We start from the raw sequence: 19,117 nt of genomic DNA, 5'->3' as shown, positions 1-19,117 counted from the left end.
ATCAATGACTTTCTCTTCCTTTGGTGTTAAAGTGAGGTATGTTGGTGCACTTTCAAATCCTTGAATTAAAAGAAGAGTCTTTTCCATAGTATTATGCATGAGAGACATCAGTAACTCCAGCATAAAAGCAGGAATATCCGTCACTGCAATATCACATACGTGTGGTATTTATCGCAAAGGTGTTTTCATTGTTGGATTTTTTAAAATTCTTTTTATTCATTGGATCTTGTCAAATCTGTAATTTTGTACAGGGAAATGATTAATGAGCTACAAAATTATCTTCTTGTTCAGTGCCTCTTGTTTTTTTTTTGTATATAAGCAGATTAATTAAAAATGAATATTAACCAGTCCTAATCAGGTTATGATGACCTATTAAAAAACGTTTTTTTTACATTTGCATTTACATCTACATTTTCAGATTTCTTTAGTATACTTCATTGCTATTGAAGTTGGGTGATATGTATATGTATATATACATGCATGCATTCACTATTGTTTAAAAATGCACTATTAATTTGTTTAAGTGCTGTTTGAAATGACTAATATTTTCCCCAAAACTGATTCAATTTTATCGAAAAATCTTTTTAACATTTAAGAAGACCAATATAATAAAAAACCATGAGCAGGGTTATTGGACTAATCCATATTTCCCATCCCGAGTGTAATAGATGCACAACATAGAAACTGTAAGTACAGTTAAAAAGTTTCATGCTTATATTTCTTTTCAGGAAAACATGAATATGAAACTATTTCACTCTTTTGGCTTCTAACAACAAATGTTCCTTCTCTCTTTTTCCCCCCCTCTTGCCCTCTCTCCATAGTTCCTCCACAGGTTAACGTCCTAACACCTCCTCCCCCACCCCCTCCTCCACCTCCTCCTCTTCCTCCCGTTTCTCTGGCGCCTCCTTCTCCTCTGAACAACGGAATTCACTACACATTTGTCTAGTCAGAAACATGAAGTAAGGCCTAAGTGCACGCTTTGCGGTGCTAATGCTTCTTGCTAATTCCCCCAAAACAAGGTGTTCTTGCGTGCTTCGCACCTCGCCGCATGCTCACCGCGCCGTCGTGATTGTCGGAAACACATCTCCTCTAGGTTAGGGAAGCCCTGCCTCTGCTCCCATTATAATCAAAACAAACATCTGCAGGCAGTCTGCTCATCCCACTGTGATAATTGTGTGTAAATTTTTTTTTGTACCACTGCCAAAATATTTATGGATGGCTGTGCAAAGAAAGGGCTCAAACGAACACGACTGTTTGTAGCATTGTGTATAATTAACAAAAGAGACACCTTTTGATTTAGCACCTTGACAGTTCAGCAGTCAGCACAGCTGCATTCCTCAGCACCAATTAGCTCCCCATCTGTAGCCTGGCAGAAGAAAATCTACATATCACTGTTGTTACTGTAAATGCAAAAATAAAGCTCGTGTCATTTCACTGCTTTATTAAAAACAAAAACAAGTCTTCTGTCCATCACCCAGTACTTGATGCCACAGATATTTTAATGCTATTTCCTGTTTAAAGTTATTTTTCCTGTACTAACCATATCAGCCGTCTTTTGACAAATAGACACACATAAAATAATCAGATCCCAAAACAGTAAACAAACACTCGCAATAACAAACACGTATATGAACTTTAACTTGCAGAGCAATGCAGCATTCATGTGGCTCTGAAAGCGTGGAATAGTTTCTTTTCAGAACTGCACAATGTGGATGTGAGATACTATCTACTCATGTCGCTGCATGCTTTCTTTATATTCTGGGTTTGCTTTCAGAGGTGAGCTTTAATGCGCAGTCGGGTTGTGAAAGTTAAGAATATTACATGCACGGCACTTGTTTCTTCACAAAAACCCCTCGCATGTAACATTTTGCATGTTAGTTTTAATCTGCATGTTGGGCAGCATGAAGTTATGCATGCACCGCGGTGAAGGCCCTGTTATTATCTCTGTCTCTAACTGCCCTTTAATAATGTGCAGGTATGTTATATCTTTACAAAGCTACTTTTTAAGAAGGGACTGTTAAGTAACCCCACCCCAACATAAAAAACTGAAACACGCTGTTACTTTATCCAATTTTGTAGTTTTTTTGTTTTTATTGTGTTTATGATATTTATGATATTTACTTTCCTTGTGCTTACTTTTTCCTCTCTCTCATCACTTCCCAGCTCAAGCGATTTCTGGACACTGAGGTGCTATTTCACACTGACAACAATCCACTGGGTTTTCAAAGCAAAGAGGATTTTTGTTTGATACGGGACATTTTTATATGCAGCAACAGAAAAACGGTAGCGACGCCTTGAACTTGCTCTCTGAGATGTATGCAGCAACAACTAACTGAGGTGTTTCAAAACTGCTGAAAGCAACTTTCTATAGAAAACCTGAGGACTTCGCTGTGGGTGCGGCTGTGCTTATCAAATATGGAAATGTCTAAAAAAAAATGTTAATCTCATAATAGTAAAATGACATTTTCTACAAGTTATCGCACTTTTAACTGTGCACTGTATCATATTTTCAAGACATGACTGAATTGCTTCTTGCAGTGTGATCGCAACTGGAAAACTCAAATGGTATGTGAAGAGCGAGAAGGTACTAAATGCGTCACGATGATAGTATTTTTGTCAACACTCAGATAATATTCTTAAACCAAACCACTTGAAATCTCATATGTATGTACTTGTAGCACTGCCAGTCTCCTTTAGGCTTGCCAAAATAAATTTTATTTTTGCTTACATCGGGATGAAAATAACCTCGAACATATTTTTTGTGTGACTTGAGAAGGTCGAGCAATGAAAGTTTATAAAAAAATGTGAATATTAAAGTTATTAACACAACATTTGCTTTGTCGCACATGTGTTCATTTCATTGATTTTATTTCTGTGAGGTTGGCTCGAATGAGTCGAGCACCACGTACAATGGCCTCAAGCTTCAGACTGCGTACAAAAAATGTAAAAATCTTTTGTTTTTTTTCAAGGGAACTTTAAAACTCTACCGCGGTTTTCGCTCGACTTCTCCAGACATAACAAATACTCAAATGTCTGCTAGAGTAGGCTAAGGCACCCTGACACAGTGGGCCCCTGTGATGTTCGATTGTGCCTCTGCGGAGAATAGCGCAGTAGGTTAGTGCAGAATTCAGTGTCCTGAATCCAAACAGAGCATTTCAGCGCTTTCAAGCAGACTCCCGCTGAGTACGAGAAAGTGCATCAGTGTCCCGATCCTTTTTTTCTCGCAACATTATCTGGAGCTTATGAGTGCAAACGACTTATGAAACATTTCCCTTGCTGCATTAGTGGCGCAGGTCTTTGTGGCACAGCTGGCATCGCCTTTTGATGTTACACCAAATATCAAAACTCAGTGGTGTGTTCACCCAAACAAATCAGCCCACTGCAGAAATACCAGGGGCAAAGCTGTAATATGGCTGTAAAGTACAGTAGCTGCCACACTATACGAGAGAGAGAGAAAGAGAGGAGAGCATCTCCGAAGACGCTAAAGTTGTTTTAGCTGATGTTTCCTGTGGGATGTTGGTATTCCTCCACAACTAGTTTGGCAGACCTGATTTTACCTTTGACATGTGAAAGAGTTACCTTAAAAAAGGTTCTTGAAGCAATGGACATTTTATTCTCCCCCCGTTTGAGAACCTCAAACGGCAGGAACCGAGCACATTTTGTGACTTTAACTTTTAACCTACAGAAGCCTTTGGTCTTTATTTGATTTCACTGATGCCGTTTATTGACTGTATCTTTATTCAAATCATGTACAAAGGGAAATTACAAAATATATCTGCATCACTCCAAGATTCTCTTTGAACCTTCACATTGATTGCCGTGACCGATTAAACTTCATTCTATTATTTGAAAAGGGAACCAAACTGTGGCATGCTCAAAGGAGGTGAACTTCCAATACAAAAAAAGAAAGAGAGAGGCTTCTTGAAATGTTTCTTAAGTTCAAAGCTTTTTCCATCTCAAAAGGGCATTTTTAATTCCGTGTATTTTCAACCAAGAAGGTGGATACTAATAACTCTGGATTCTGAAGTACAGAATTCATATCTTTAAATCATGAACTACGTCTCCATTGCAATTGTAAAAGAAACCTCTGAGAAATGCATGTGTTGAACTTCAGATTCAAAAGGAAAAATAATGCAGAGAATATGTTTTTAAATGGAAAGCTCAACTGCGCCGTTATTACCAAATACTGCAGTTTCCAGCACAAATATTTATCACGTTACATTTATCATGACTCGTCCTGCTGCAGCCGCTGCGTAGGATGTGATGCGCACACTTTGCCCTCGCCCTCCTCTGCATGGCGAGCCTTTGTGTTGCAGCTCCCTCCCAAGTGACATCTTTATCTTTAATTGGAGAGTAATTACTTTTACTCATCCGCATCACAGTGTGCTTTAAAAACACCTGAGAGAGAGAGGGGATGCACCCCCCGCCTACCCACCCCACCCTCCAGCAGCTACATCCTTTCTGCTTCCATCTTGATCCTCCAGGATCAGGGCCCCACAGAGCACGCTGGCCCTGGTGGCTAGAAGACCAATCACATCCACTGTTCTGCTTATTTTGCAATAAGATGGGATGTTTTCCCCTCCTCTTGCAAAAAATTCACCCAAGACCCTCCACCGAGGATTGTGGCATTTCCATGTATTGACGTTTGGCTGGCGGTTCATATACATTTGTTATTCTATGCTCTGGACTTCAAAGAGAATGAAAGAGGGCCTATTATGCTAATTGGGTCCTGTTCTGTTAAACGCAATCAAGGCCTCCCGCATTAATCCTTTACTAAATACTTACTGGCTTCAGAAGTGATTTTTTTTTTTCCACAAGAAGAAAAACCGCTGCTCAGCGTCCTGACAGAAATGTTTGCTAGAGAGTAGCTTTTATACAAGAAAATAAAATGTCTCACTTAAAATCCAAGCATAAAAGAGCCTCGCGCAAGTGTTTACAGTGCTCTTCAGATGACATTGATTAGGTTAAGGCTTTGACTTTTTGTTGCTTTTTTTTTTTTATGGCCTTTGCTTGAAAGAGAGAGAGCCTCTTGACACCACGCTGAGCAGTCTGACCTTGTTCTCAGGTCTGTTCTTCACTACAGCGCACAATGCATTTGTAACATATTCATACTTTTCCTGTGACATGAAGAAGAAAGGAGAAATCCGCCTGCGATTCCCAGCGATACCTATTTCAATCACATAAATATTATTGTTACAGTGAATAAGAATTAGGCTACAGTGGAAAACCCAGCTGGTGCCTCCTTTGCACACTGTGGGGATCCGGATTGTAGTCCAATTGTACAAATACAAAACCAAGAAAGCCCATGCAATAGGTGCTTTGATTTCAAAATAGTATTTTATGCTGTTTTATCATTTTCAAGTTCCACATACGGTACATTTTTTAATATGTAAGAAATGGAATTTGTTGAATAATTGAAGAGCTAGGAATCACTGAATATTCTTCCCAACGTGTGTGCACGCTATAAAAAGAATAGAGGGAAAGCTGAATAACATTCATGCTGCACCGCATTGGCCCAGCTTTCCCCAAAAAGAAAAACAATTCCTATTTTTGAATTGTTTTATGTTGAAGCCACTTTGTTAGTTTTTTAATGTTTTTTTAAAACGATGGGATCATCAGGGAGGTACAAATATTTATTACGTATTGAGTCATTTCTTTATTGGCCTATTATAGAGAACACAATTCCTCCAACATGAATCATTAAGTGAATGTTGAAAAGGTGCTGTGTTACGCTAAACAATGAATTAATTTCATGTTTCCCTAAACGGAAAGCTTTTACAATACCTACAGTGAATTAGGTTTTTGTACATAAAAGCAATTACTTTGCAAATGAACCAAATGCCCCTGGGCCTCGTCTTTAGTCTAGCAGCTCCATGTACACATACACGCTTAAATAAGTGAAATTTACTGCATTCAGTGAGAATGCTGTGCATCTTGGATCTTCAGAGCTACGTAACAAAAAGATCATGACATATCACTATTTAAAATTTTAAAAAAAATCTATCAGCATTAAAATGCGAGGACATTTACTTTGCAGCTTGAAAAATGTGTTTTACTGAAAGATATAATAGCTGTGGAAAAATTAAATTCTTCAGAGTAATCTGTGTTATACTCGCTCGCATAACCGGATTTCTGACTGTACCTCAAATAAGACAGTGCAGGTAACGTGTTCAGAAGAACTTTAAATATACAGTACCGCACATCACTGACCATCATACATGAGTTTATATTTGTTGTATGTGCACATTTGTAGCGTTGTTGGCACAGGCAGCGTGATGATGTCGCTCATCACTACATCATTAGAACTGGCATGTTGCACTCCTTATTTCAACATGATTTATCAGGGGTTCGCTGTTAACTTGAAAGGAAATATTAGATCCTGACTAAACTTTGATGAAATCCAGAGTTACAAGTAAGAGATTTGGGTCAACTAATGAGAACAGCGCATCCCACGTTGCAAGTCCGGCTGGGATAGATCATTTGCATGTATGCAAATAGTGTTTGAGTTAATTGCTATATCTGGCATTCAGTAAGCTATGTTGGTTGCGTGGACACTGATCACTTACAGCTGAACCTTGTCTGCGTTTTTAACTGATCATCTAACCAATGGTAGGTAAGGGTCTTAGTCACTGAAGATCTCCTTACAGTTTCTCATACATTTACACTTTTTATAGAACACAAAATATAAACTGTATTAATAGCTAGAAAAGAAACTTAATAAACTGTATTTATTGCAACATTTTGGAGTCACTTACTGCGCCCAGTGTCATGGAAGTAACAGCTGAGCAGAACTACCAGCATTTACTTTTTACCTAGACCACCGAACCTGCATGCACAACTACTTGCAAAGTGCATTAAAAATGAAAAGCAAAGGCGTGTCTGCACATTTCTGCCTGCACATTTCCAAATGTAAGATTGATTAGAATTATATGAAGGTGGCACTGTTTAGATTTTTTTTAAAAATTAAAAATAGGGCTATATACTACATTATCAAGCAAATATTACCCATTTATACACCGGTCATGGGTGTAGATATTAAACTGGACATCAACAAATGCTTAAAATTGCTGTGTATCTACGTATAACTGCAACAAGCACTTATTGTCTGTGCACTGCTCATAAATATGGGGTTAAAACAAACTTGTATGTGTCAAAGGAGATCCCATGTCCAGAGACAGACGCCTAAACTGCTGTAGAATGAAAAGTAAATGGTTTAAAGTAGAACTTTTAAAATCTTCTTTTGGAATTTAGATAATTATGGCTGCTCATTGAGATACTAATGACTGTATTCCTAAGCATGAATCAGCTGCACACCTTTGAAACCTCCTCTGGTTGCAGTGTAATCAAAGCAGCCCCCCCCCAATCCTCACTCACTGACTCAATGGTGTTCTCTAATTAACCATGCAGAACAGGAGAAGAACACATGTTAATTTAATGTAACAAAAATGTTGATTTTCATGCACTCTCCTTTTCAAATATTTATGGGCTAGACTTGAATTTCAAGATGCATCAAAGACTCACAGGGTATGCAAATGTGTCTGCCTTACCCCCCAACAAGTTGGACTGTCTTTTGCTCTTCACACAGGCTTCGCGCACTACCATCTGAGCTATAAAGAGGAAGCCATTACAGTCACCTCTGTAAAAATAGCCTATATTTGTATTTAGAGAACTATCTGGCACTTGCGGGCACCTGTTCAGCTGCACAATCATCTGTCACTGAACAGAGCAAAGTCTGGAAATAAATACACGTTAAACAAATATAATGACTCATATTGTTTTGCACCCTTTTTTTTTTTTCTTTTAACCCTACTCACACTGTCACTTTTGAAGCAGCAACAATGGAAACTGGTGGTAATGCCATTGCACTCCTTATTGCCGTTTGGTCAATGTTAACCAAATAAAAATTGAACGTCCAACTTTAAAAACAAAGATCAATAAATAAAATAAAGGTGTTTTCCCTAAATGCACTGATTGTCTCTCTTTATAGAGATTTTTTTTCCTTGCAGGTGAGCTTCACACAGTGACCAAAAGGTGGCGCATGAGACACATCCAACACACGTTCAAGTGCAAGCGGTGAAAGAAAAAACTCCGCTCGTTAAAGAAGGTACACTAACAGCAGGAACAACACAGAATCATCATGTATGCATCCGGAAAAACACGGTGTCAGACTGTTCTAGGATCATATGCAATTTTATGGTGCAAAGCTTTTTACTCTGTATGATTTTTTTTTATTAAATTTGGTGATGTGCATCAAATCGTTATAGCTTTAGAAGAGGGGCTCAGGTTAAAAGTGTGACAGTAGAAAAGTTTCAGTGTTAAAGGTAAGTCTTTCTTTCTTTATTCGTAGCTAAATGTAAACTTTGACATTTCGCACACTGCCGGGAAAAAAAAAGTTAATACTTAACTTGCAGGCTATCAGTGTTGTAGAAGTTCAGTGGAGAAAAGCATGCAGTGTGTGCATTGTAACGCGCGCAGGAGCATTTTGAAGGTCTTTGATGTAGATGTGGTGTTGGTGTGTTTTGCTTCACCTGGAACAGCAAGAAAGGGAAAGTGAGACGCTCAGAACTCGCATCTGTCGCGAAGTTGTGCTTGTGTATTCTCTCTCTCTGTCTCTCTTTCTCTCCCTCCCTCTCCCTCTCTCTCTCTCCTCTGTCACTCTCTCTCTCTTCCTCTGCTTCCCCTCCTTCTTTCAGCTCAGCTCATGTCATTCTGCAGTTAACAATCAGAATTTTCTACTGCTGTCTCCTGTCTTTGTAAGTAACTTTCTCATTTCTATTATGTGACACTTATGGCATGTTAACCAACGGACTTCTACCTTTTATTAATATTATTATGATTATGATTATTATTTGTATTTTCTGCTGGTGACAAAATGTTGCTGATGTTTTTCAAAGCTACAACGTTGTCAGATCTCTCTCTCCTCTTTTTAAATTTAATTTATTTTTTAATATGTGCACTTTTCTACCGAGATTCATTTTTTGAATGATAGCTGTGGGCCTCATCCAAACCCAGCTGATTATCTAAAACATATGCTCTGTTCGTGACAGATAAATTCCTCTCAGTAAAATCTTCTGTTATTGCAAGTGAGGGTCTGCCTGTAAGGTCCCAGTAGTTGGATTTTTGAGTAATGTCAGATGTCAACTTACGTTTGCTGAATCTGTTTTAAAAAAAATTAGGTGTTTTGTATTTCAGCTGTATCCAGTCTAACCTGCTAATCAATAGCTCTGCGTTAACGTACTGATGGTACATAATGGTTATTTTATTTTTAGTTTCTATGTTAAAACTTAACAACAAATACACCAAAACTACAGTAAAATGTCGTTTATGAAAGTAAAACTTAAACGTAACGCTGGGAACAATTTTCCATTATTTTCTAAAGTTATACTGGTCAATATATAAATTTGTGTGTGTTTGTTTTTAATTATTTACAAAATAATATATACATGTATATCAAAATTCTAAAATAAGTGTGTAAATTTAAACAGAAAGACAGTCACCGACAAGTCTTTTATTTTTTGACACGTTTTTATAAACGTATATTTAATAATTCACTTATGTTCCAGTAAGTATATATCGTGACAATACTTGCATGTACTTAATTGACTGGCAAGAAATGCGCGTATGATGAAATAAATAAATAATATTTTTTTAAATCTACACAAAAAAAATCAAAAATGCATAATGTGAGACTCAGTCAATTAAATTAGAAATAATCTGAAGAGGAAGAAGAAGCTGCAGCCTTCTGGATGGTGTGAAAATGAAAACTAGGCGTATAGGACACCGTGACAAACCATAAAGAACACCGAATCTAATGCTGCTATATTTTAAACGGTGATGTAATTCACACAAATACATGCTGTTGTATCACAAAACTTAAGTAAAAAAAACAAAACAAATAAAACAGCCTATCGCTCACCTGATCTCGTCACCTATACTCACAGATGACCGCATTTTCCTCTTAAGAAACAATAGAAATAATTATAATAAACTTTGACTGAAGTGGGAGGGGTCGCTGAATTACTCGTTTCCTAACGAGACAAATGAAAAGAAAAGTGTCACTGAAGAAAAACTCTGGGGTGGAAAGGTCGCCCTTAACTTTTCAGTTGTTGTGTAGCTTGTAAGTGGTGTTAATTTAAGTAAGCTTATTAAACTTACTAAAAGCGGGCAGTAGGCTAACAGCCATCCTCCCTGTCTCCACTTTTATTTCGCCACCTCTCTCTCTCTCTCTCTCTCTCGCTCTCTCTCTCTCTCTCTCTCCCGTATCTCTTGTCTGGGAGGAGGAGGGGGAGTCCTGCCTCTTTGCCTTCCTCAGATCAATGCCCTGGCCACTCACTTTCTGATGTTGCACGACGGGAAATGCTTTGAATACTTGCGACATGGCTGCGCGCATTGATTGCCAAGATTGACAGCATCGTCTTCTCTTGTCTGAGTGTGTGAGAGAGGGAGATAAAGACCAGATAGACGGTTAACAAAAGGTACTTGTAGTTTTGTACAACTGAACTTCACAGAGAGTGGACGGGATCCCCTCCTATGGCCCCGAGTGAGCAGACTTAAGTTTTCGCTCAACAGATAGCTCGGTGATCATTTTCAGTAAAGTATAGCCGAGACTAGTTGCTGTTCTTTGCGCACGGGGAAGGACGCAAAAGTAGGCAATCATCAGCACGGCTCACACCAACAAGGTAAACAACACGTTTTCTCTACTTTTCCAACATGCCTCCTTCTCCTTATATTTCCACCTTGTGTTTAATTGCTGATTCCTTAAAGGCGAGCGCGCTGTCAGCGCGAGCGATCACACAACCTTGCACGCGTTTTGCTTTAAAACTACTATTATTGTTTTTTGTTTTTTTGTTTTTTTTTACAAAGTAAACTGTGCAAAGCTTTCGCGAGTCGGTACATTTTGAGACTCGGAGAATGACTGTCAAACTTTAATCACTGAGACTGTCTGGTGCGTCGCTTTCACCTCAAACAAGCCAAGTCTACACGCGAGACGAGAGAGACGCGTGAAGTGCTGGTTGGAAGTGGCTCTGGTGACCTCGTAATTCGTAAAAAGCGCGTTTAACTGAACTTTATCTCAAGTAAACTCTGCGGCAGCCCGATTCATCGCTCGGAGCTTTAAAATCATCTTCTTTTTCTTCTCCATTTCAGCAGCGGGGAGCGTGCGGGCGGACTCAGGCTGCACGGTGCAATCTGCAGCGCTTAGACCAACCCCGACCGCTGCCACCGATAACGTTTCAACTATCTATCGTTAACGAGTGTTGATTCTTAATCAGCTATTAAATGTTTGATGGTTGGTTGCGGTGTTCTGTGCGTGTTTACAGCGCCCTGTAACTTTGTTCTGCTGGTGGCAGTTTCCCTTCTGTCCACAGAGCGGTACCGTTCATTGACAGTGACGTGCGCCCCGGTAGGTTCCTGTCCACATGTGAGGTAGACAAGTTTATTTGAACCTTCCGCTTATGTCTCATTATACCCTCGTGCATCCAGAACCTTTGTTGCCTGAAGTTATCAGACCCCCACCAATCAGTTTTGTTTTTTTTTTCTTCCTGTCCGAAACCTCGGAGTTTCTTGAAGCCGTGCAGCCTGGGAATTTGCTCTTCCTTAACTTTCTCCGGGGGTCAGGGGAATTGACCCCAAAAGAATGCATAAGCCATAAATTAAATTCAACAATCGCGGGGCTTGTCCATTTAGAGAAGATGTACTCGAACAGACAGTTTTCCATTTAAGCCGAGATATCTGAAGCTCCTCGCTCCCGGGATAAACGGAACAGAAGTTCCATTGTGAGAACTGTACATGTGTCCATTAGGGGTTATTTTCTCACCTTGTATGTGTTTGTTGCCGCAAGACAGTTCCAGCAATTAATAGTAAGGCCTTCCAGTATAAAATGCTTTTTTAGATATTTATAGACGCCAGATTTTGGTCATATTTTAGGATATTAAAAAGCACTTAAATTTCAGACACACTGCTCATTGAGGAAATATTTATTTTTGCACGCACGTCAATTGATTTTGCAAGTTTATAATAAATTGAAGATTTCCTAAAATATCACTCCAAGATCATTAATTTCGGCAGCAGAGTGCCCCCTCATTTTAAGACGTTTTCCAAAATTAGACACACTCCCTGAGTAAAAAAACAAAACAAAAAACAGCACTCTGAGGCTACTGCGGGACTTCTAATAACATTTTAATAAGACGGGAATCCACTATGACAACAGTTTAAACCTGCCCCCTTCTGTTTCTTCTTCTTCTGTTTTCAGCACCGAGCACGTGCATTTTTCGTCCACACAAACGACACACCTGTGGCTAATTAATGAGACTGTAATTAACTCCGGCATCCTCCCCCCCCACCTTTTCCCCCCGTTTTAAGACCTCAAAGTCAGATAGCCCGCGCTAATTACTATTATTATTTTTGCCACAGTGATAAGAACACTCGGTAGTCCGCTCCTCCGCCCAAGTAAAGTTTTTAGTCCGTGTGGCATTTTGTTTTGAACAGTTGCTCTTACTGTGGCTGTTTACGCACGTTTCCTCATAAGGTAAGCCGGTTCTGGAGACCAAATGCAAGTCTAAATGGCACATTTATAATTAGACTGCCCATTCAGCACATTGTCCTGATTGCTATACAGGGACACTCGGCTCTGTCTCTATAAGAGTTTGTCTCTGACGGCTTGTGCAGCTCAGCGTGTCTCTCAGCAAAAGAGCGAGAGAGGGAAGAGTGAAAAGCGGCATTAGAGCTTTTTGATGCCAGCCGCGCTGGCTTTTATTGAATCTTTCTCACTTATTTTTCCACATGAGAACTACCGGCTACTTAATTAATGACCTTCTTACTTTATACTGCACAATTGGTACATGCAGCTCAAATGTGCATTATAGTAGAAGAAATGTGAAGTGTAACTAATTTTGGCAGTGTGATCCCCTTGAAATATTCACTGTATTTCTTTTTTAATCAATACTGCCACTGACATGTGCGCATTTATTTCACTGAAATTAGAAACAAATCTATTAAAACTCAACTAATCTGTGTTTTTGTATATTTCTCTGATACATAATACAGGGCAATAAAATCTCATGTAATGTTGCCTGGCCTTGCACCTTTCCTGTATTTTCAAAGACTAACCTGCGTCTGGATATTGGGGTGAGACTTGAGCTTTTTTGCAAGACTGAGAAATAAGGCAGCATTTCCCACCTGGACTCAGCATACGATGTAGGGTCGCTAACACTGATCTGCCAGTAAGTTCAAAGTTTTTTTAGGACCTACAGTTTGGCATGAAGGGAAGAAGCCTCTCGCTTCACTAGCTGCTGCTCTGTCCATGTCCAGTGTCTCCAGTATTGCATGACATGGTGATTTTATATTTATATAATTTATATTTGTTTTACTGAGTGGAAGAGAAATGATGATTTTAAAACGAGTTCAGACAAAAAACCACAAACTGAATAAACCTCAAATCTTGCCTTTAACTATCCTCATACACAGGTAGGATTTATTATTATTATTATTATAATTTAAAGCTCTTGAGCCAGCAATTCGTGGGATCAAAGAAAAAGATGGGAGCGAGTGAGAGGGAAGGAGGGCGAGAAAAGGGGCGCTGAAAGAAATGTGTGCTTCATGTGATGCTGTGAATATTAATGTCTTGCTCATATATGTGATTATTTGATTATTAACGGTTGATTCTGTTAACGCTGAGGGTACATTTGGCATAACTGTAAAAAGGGGGGGGGGGAGAAAAAGTCCCCATCTCAGTGATGATATATCTTACCCATGTTATGTTATTTTAATGCTTAAAAACCTGTTATTTAACTCCAAGCCACACACTCATGCAAATGAAGGTGCTGGTGTGTGTAGGTTTCGTTTTACGGCCTTGCTCTTCTGCGAACAGTCTCACTCGGAGTGTGTTCCCTTGCCAAACTGAATTCTTTAATGATACTACAACCAGTTCCGCTCACGATAAGCTGATTTGACACGCGCACAAGGAAAATAAAATGCACTCGCAGCGACATATCTCTTTATTCGGGATGCAAATAATATTTTGCCACATGCAAACTGTGCAGTGTCGTGAATGATGATAACAATATGTGTATGAGTGTGTGCAGATTATTTCATGAAAAAGTTGGGTTTGTAATGAGGTGGCTCCACTCGGCTTGAGTTCTTTAACTTTCCATTTCTTTTCAGTTGTTCTTGTTGTACTGTTATGTTATTTATCCTGTGTGTGTGTGTGTGTGTGTGTGTGTGTGTGTGTGTGTGTGTGTGTGTGTGTGTGAGAGAGAGAGAAAGAGAGAGAGAGAGAGAAGGGCGGGGGGCTTTATACTTTGGCATGCCTGCATACATGTGGGCACTCTGCAAGAATGGCTTTACTCTTGCAACAGATAAAACTACTGTTGACTGTGATCTGAAATGTCAAAATCCAAAAAGTCACTACATCTCTCTCAACACACATATCATCACTGGGACTTTGGACACTTGTCTTTCCATTTGTACTGTTTTTTTGGGGGAGGGGGGGGGGGGGTTACAAAAACAGCTATTTTATTCCAAGCGACAGGTCAAGAGTAGACTGTGGTCTGGGAGAGGGGAAGCTATAGAGGCAAAAGGTGGTTGAGGGGCGTACAGGTACTAGTCTCCCTGTGTTTGTGGCGGTAGCTAGGACCTAATGATAAACAGGATAAGAGGAGGTAAAGAACAGCAGGCCTGGTAAAGTTTGAGGCGAGGCGGGGGACTGTTGAAGGACCGCAGGAGTTAATGAATGTGGCAGCACGTGTTGTGACATCTGTCTTTCTAAGTGTTATCTAATTTGCTGCACAATCTTCCAACAATGATAAGAAGCGGTGCCATAGCATTTTCTTTTGGCAATTTTACCCTTCAACAACGAGTTCTTGACAACTTAGTAACACGCCACTAATTAATGTCACTAAATTAATTATGGCTCTTCACTGTTTGGAAAATTGTCAGCTCTCACAGGCAAAAATACCAACGCTATCAAGGGTCAGTGGAGCCAGAAAGAGCGGACAGTGGGGCATCACCTCCATCAAGTCAGCCTCTTAAATGAAAAACTGTGATAATGTGGAGCCAGGCAGACAAATGCGAGCGAGTGTAGTGCACCAGCTGTTTCAAAAGGCATCTTAAGGTTCCTTATTTGAAATTTCGCACAGCTTTGGCTGTTACATTGCCTCAATCTGAATGAGAGAGGTTTTTTTTTTAATATTGTGCTTTTTTCAAGAACACAGGTTCCTTTAATGTCAAAGATTCAACCTTATTGTGTGCTATTTCTTATTAATTTGTTTATTTTTTACTACTAACACATATGTGCGCCAACACTTACTGGACCTCAACAAAGGCAGCAGCGGTTTTTCCCTCTGCTCTGTTAGATCTCAGTGTCCCCCTGGCTGCTCTAAGTGAACGGTATTGCTGACATTACAAGATTACAGATTTTAAAAAATAAAAATAAAACCTAAATATGTGTATCATCACAGGAACTGTATAATTGCACAAGTAATTTAAGTGGCCCATTTTGATCTGCATCATTCACTCTCCCACCGAATATGTTTTTCTCAAAATAATTGGACATTTTCTTTCAGTCCATAGCATAGTTGTGCATAATTAAGTTTGACTTCAAAATGCAACAGTCTAGGCTATGGTAAGTAGCCTTTGTTGATTTTTTTTTTTTTAAATCACCCATTAATATGTAGAATTAATTGGAAAGGCGTTGGTGGCCGCATTTCTCTGACACAGGTCTGGGACTGTAATCAGGTGGAGGAATTAGCCCGGCTCATTGTTTTTTATGAATCGCATGAAGATTTGTACAGTGGCTGTGTGAAGATGGTTGCCTCTATTTCCATATCAAAGAGGAACACAGTGCAGCCGGGCAGTAATTAAAATGTGGTGGATTTTGGAGTCCCTGCACACACGCACACGCACATGCGCACACACACACGCACACACACAGGCACCACGCTCTCTCTCTCACTCACACACACACACACACACACACACACACACACGGGAATAGGGGCACAGGCATTAGTACACTTGCACAAACAGCATACAGACCAAGACTGAGAACTGTCAGGTTGTGCAAAAAGAGTGCAGGTGGTTGAAACTGAATTTTAAACAAACATTTGTGTCGCCCTCGTGTCTTTTTTTTTTTTTTTTTTTTTTTTTTTTTTGTGCTGCAGTTTGGGTATTAAAAAAAAAGTTTCTTTCTCCCTGTTTTTGTGGCAACCATTTTGTTAGCTACAGTCTGAAAGAGCCGTGCATTAATTATTATTTTGACTCACCAGCAGCTTTCACTGACTGCGGTCGTGCTACACTTTAATTTCAGCTGCAGAGGAAAAAGTGCTTATTTGTCAGCGCATGTGCTTTTAACAGATAGACAGATATATGGTCTGCATATGTGTGTGCGTGCATATTAGTGACCTTGCTCCAGCATACTGGGACTAATCAAAAAAAGAAGAAGAAGAAGCTGTGATCTTTTGCCCCAAGTGATTTCTGCCCTATTAGAATTGTAGAAGCTCTGAAGACCTGAGATTGTGTCTTGTAAGTGAACAAGGGAAAAGAGCTTAGTGTAATGTGGGCTTTTGCGCTGCTTACACACAAAAGCATCACAACAAGCCTTTTCCTTGTGATTCCTCCCATTGTGTGCGGATCAGGCCATCCCATGGGCAAGCTGCTGCCTTGGAGGAAGCATTAAAACACTCCATGAAAATAACTTGAGCCAACACGGGCAGCTGTGACACCGGGGGTTTTCGTGTAAATATAATGTGAGGGAATGCCATAAAAACCTCGCTATCTAATAAGGGAGAAGCTGTGCAAATATGGCATATTGCACGTATTTGAATTTCTCATTTGTCATGAATACCCACGCTGTAAAAATGCATCAAGCAATTCAGCATTTAGGACCGAAATCATTTATCCAATTTAATCAAGTATTAATGTTTTTTACAATGTTTTATGCACTCTATATTCTCAGAAGGCAGTAGTTATTTTTGTATTCAAGTTAAGCAGGTCTCCACGGTCCTTTAAAGCCGAACAATTAGGCATTATCCAATTGGTGGAGTTTAATAGCTCGGCTTGGCATCTGCCAGCTTGATCTGACATGAGATGTAAAATATGCCTCACAGTTGCATCTAAGCCAGCCAATTTGGCTTCATTATTCTATGGTGGAGCATTAAGGATACCGGGAGCAATTTTTTTTTGAGCACACGATTGTTTCTGTGTGCACATTTGCCTGCTCGCTTGTACATAGCATTAATGCATATATGCACATCTATATTGTTTTTTTTTTTTTACTGTGCACTGAAGCTAAGTGAAAATAATGATCACTTTTGTCGTAATCTCCAACTTGGACTCACAAAGCAGAACGCTAGCTGATTTGCGCGATTTATAATGGTGTGCGCACAGTAAATGCTATAACAAAGAGCCTTTAATGTGTTATAAATGCCACCTGTAGAGTTCATTATTTTTTAAAAGGCAAGCCTTTTATAAAAACTATATGCTATATAAAAACTCTTTGCTGCTGCTAAATTTTTAAGCTCTCCACATATTGTGTGTTGTCCTTCTTGGGTGGAAACAAACCCTGATCAACCACTTGCATCATGGAGCAGCTACAGTGACATCTAAAACAGGCGAGGAAGTTATGGAAAAGAAAAGGATGTACTGGGCCAGAAATCATATTCCCAACAGCTTCTCCCGAGGAAAACACTAATGTACAAAGCCAAAAATAAATCAAAGTGACAAAGAGGGAGGGTGGGGGAATAAATGGAAAGGGTCTTGTGGCTAAAGTTCTGATGAGTTTAACCATAGCATCTCTTCTTGCCCTGGTCTTTTGTTGCCTTTCTGAATAATTTCTTTATACACTTACTTGGATGTGTTACAAATCTGTGCTCTTAATGTGCATTATGAGAAAATGGCTTCAGCAGACTCGACCACAATCTTCTCTTGGTCTCTGTCTTTCTCCCGCTCTGGATGTCTGTCTTTGTTATCCCCTCTCTCCCACTCACTCTGTTAGTGAAGTGGGGCAGGGGGGTGTTTAGGCACTGTTGGTAAAAAGATGAGCTAAAAGTAGAATTTCTGAGACTAAAACTCCGCACAAATAATGATGTTGGTATTCACGTCGCCCCAGACCCCTCTGACGTTGAGATTAAACTTGGTCTTCTTCAGTCCAAGAAATGGATTTTTGTCCTGACCCACAGTTGGGGAATTTTTCACAGGGAAAATGTTACATTTTCGAGGTGATTGATAACATTTAGTGTCCTAATTTGAGTCTGCGAGTATATGTCTTTGTAGCATCAGAGAAGCAGCTGGAAATATTTTTATCCATCACTCTGACGACTTGTGCTGTTATAGAACCATAACAGAAACACTAATGCTGGAAAATATGAACTTTCAGCTTAAACCAAATTTGAATTAACAACCATCTGCTTGTTCTTTTGAAGATCCATGAGTTAACATTCATACTTTAGAAACAACTGTTGGAGGCAGTGGAAACATTTTACCCACTCTTAAATTGCACAAGAAACCTCTGATTGGCTCAGCTGTACATTTATAAGCAAAGTGCAGCTCTAGCAATGAAGGCCAAAAAAAAAGGCAACTCGGAGCTTGAAGAATAAAATCAGAGAGGGTACCATCTGTGACGATCTCCTGTTTCATGAATGGTACTAAAAAAAGAGAAATCTGCTGAAATGACAGAGAAAGACTGGGGTTTGGCCCATGCAGAAAGTTTCCCATGAGCGTCTTTGAAAATCTTATGGGATAGCCACTCTGGCACACGCCACCCGCCCACATACAATATACGCACACATACAAAACACAGAGTGGTGTTTCTGCCAGGCATACGATTGTAGAAATCTCTGGGAGGAGGCCCGTGTGAAGCAAGATGATTGGCAGGTGGTGGGTAGGGACGTACAGGGATTGGACAGGAAAAAATGTCAACACTTAATCTTTTTTTCCACAAGACAGGATGGTGTGTAAAATAGACAACTTTAAAAAAAAAGTCTGCTTTTTGCTCCATTATTGCACAATATACAAGTTCACCTTCTACACACCCCAATATGTGACTAATTTGCAGCTGCAATTTACGCTCGCTGTCAAATGTTGTTTGGAGGATTGTGTTCCTGTACGTCAGCTCATACGGAGG

The 19,117-nt window shown here is 39.6% G+C and overlaps 2 protein-coding genes across 12 annotated transcripts in view; both read left to right on the top strand.

The window, feature by feature from the left end:
- plekha7b (pleckstrin homology domain containing A7b) overlaps positions 1–2,816 on the top strand; it is a 76,024-nt gene extending 73,208 nt beyond the window's left edge. For 6 of the 7 annotated variants that reach the window (XM_035905145.2, XM_087839523.1, XM_087839512.1 and 3 more), the window contains 2 exons: positions 822–959; positions 2,164–2,816. In XM_035905145.2, coding sequence (XP_035761038.2) covers positions 822–946 — 125 coding nt within the window. In that variant the 3' untranslated portion in view covers positions 947–959; positions 2,164–2,816. The remainder of the gene's footprint in view (positions 1–821; positions 960–2,163) is intronic. The other variant, XM_035905155.2, reaches the window with a different exon arrangement.
- Positions 2,817–8,488: 5,672 nt separating this feature from the next.
- sox6 (SRY-box transcription factor 6) overlaps positions 8,489–19,117 on the top strand; it is a 128,829-nt gene continuing 118,200 nt past the window's right edge. For 2 of the 5 annotated variants that reach the window (XM_006780201.3, XM_035907299.2), the window contains exon 1: positions 9,659–10,679. The gene's annotated coding sequence lies outside the window, so the exon portion shown is untranslated. Of the gene's footprint in view, positions 8,754–9,658; positions 10,680–19,117 lie in introns of those variants that run through there. The other 3 variants (XM_006780200.3, XM_006780198.3, XM_006780199.3) reach the window with 2 other exon arrangements.

Source organism: Neolamprologus brichardi, chromosome 1 (assembly GCF_056152115.1).
Source record: "Neolamprologus brichardi isolate AB-2024 chromosome 1, ASM5615211v1, whole genome shotgun sequence".
NCBI classification, from domain to species: Eukaryota; Metazoa; Chordata; class Actinopteri; order Cichliformes; family Cichlidae; genus Neolamprologus; species Neolamprologus brichardi.
Note: the sequence above shows the minus strand (reverse complement) of the source record. Positions and strands in the feature narration are given on the sequence as shown.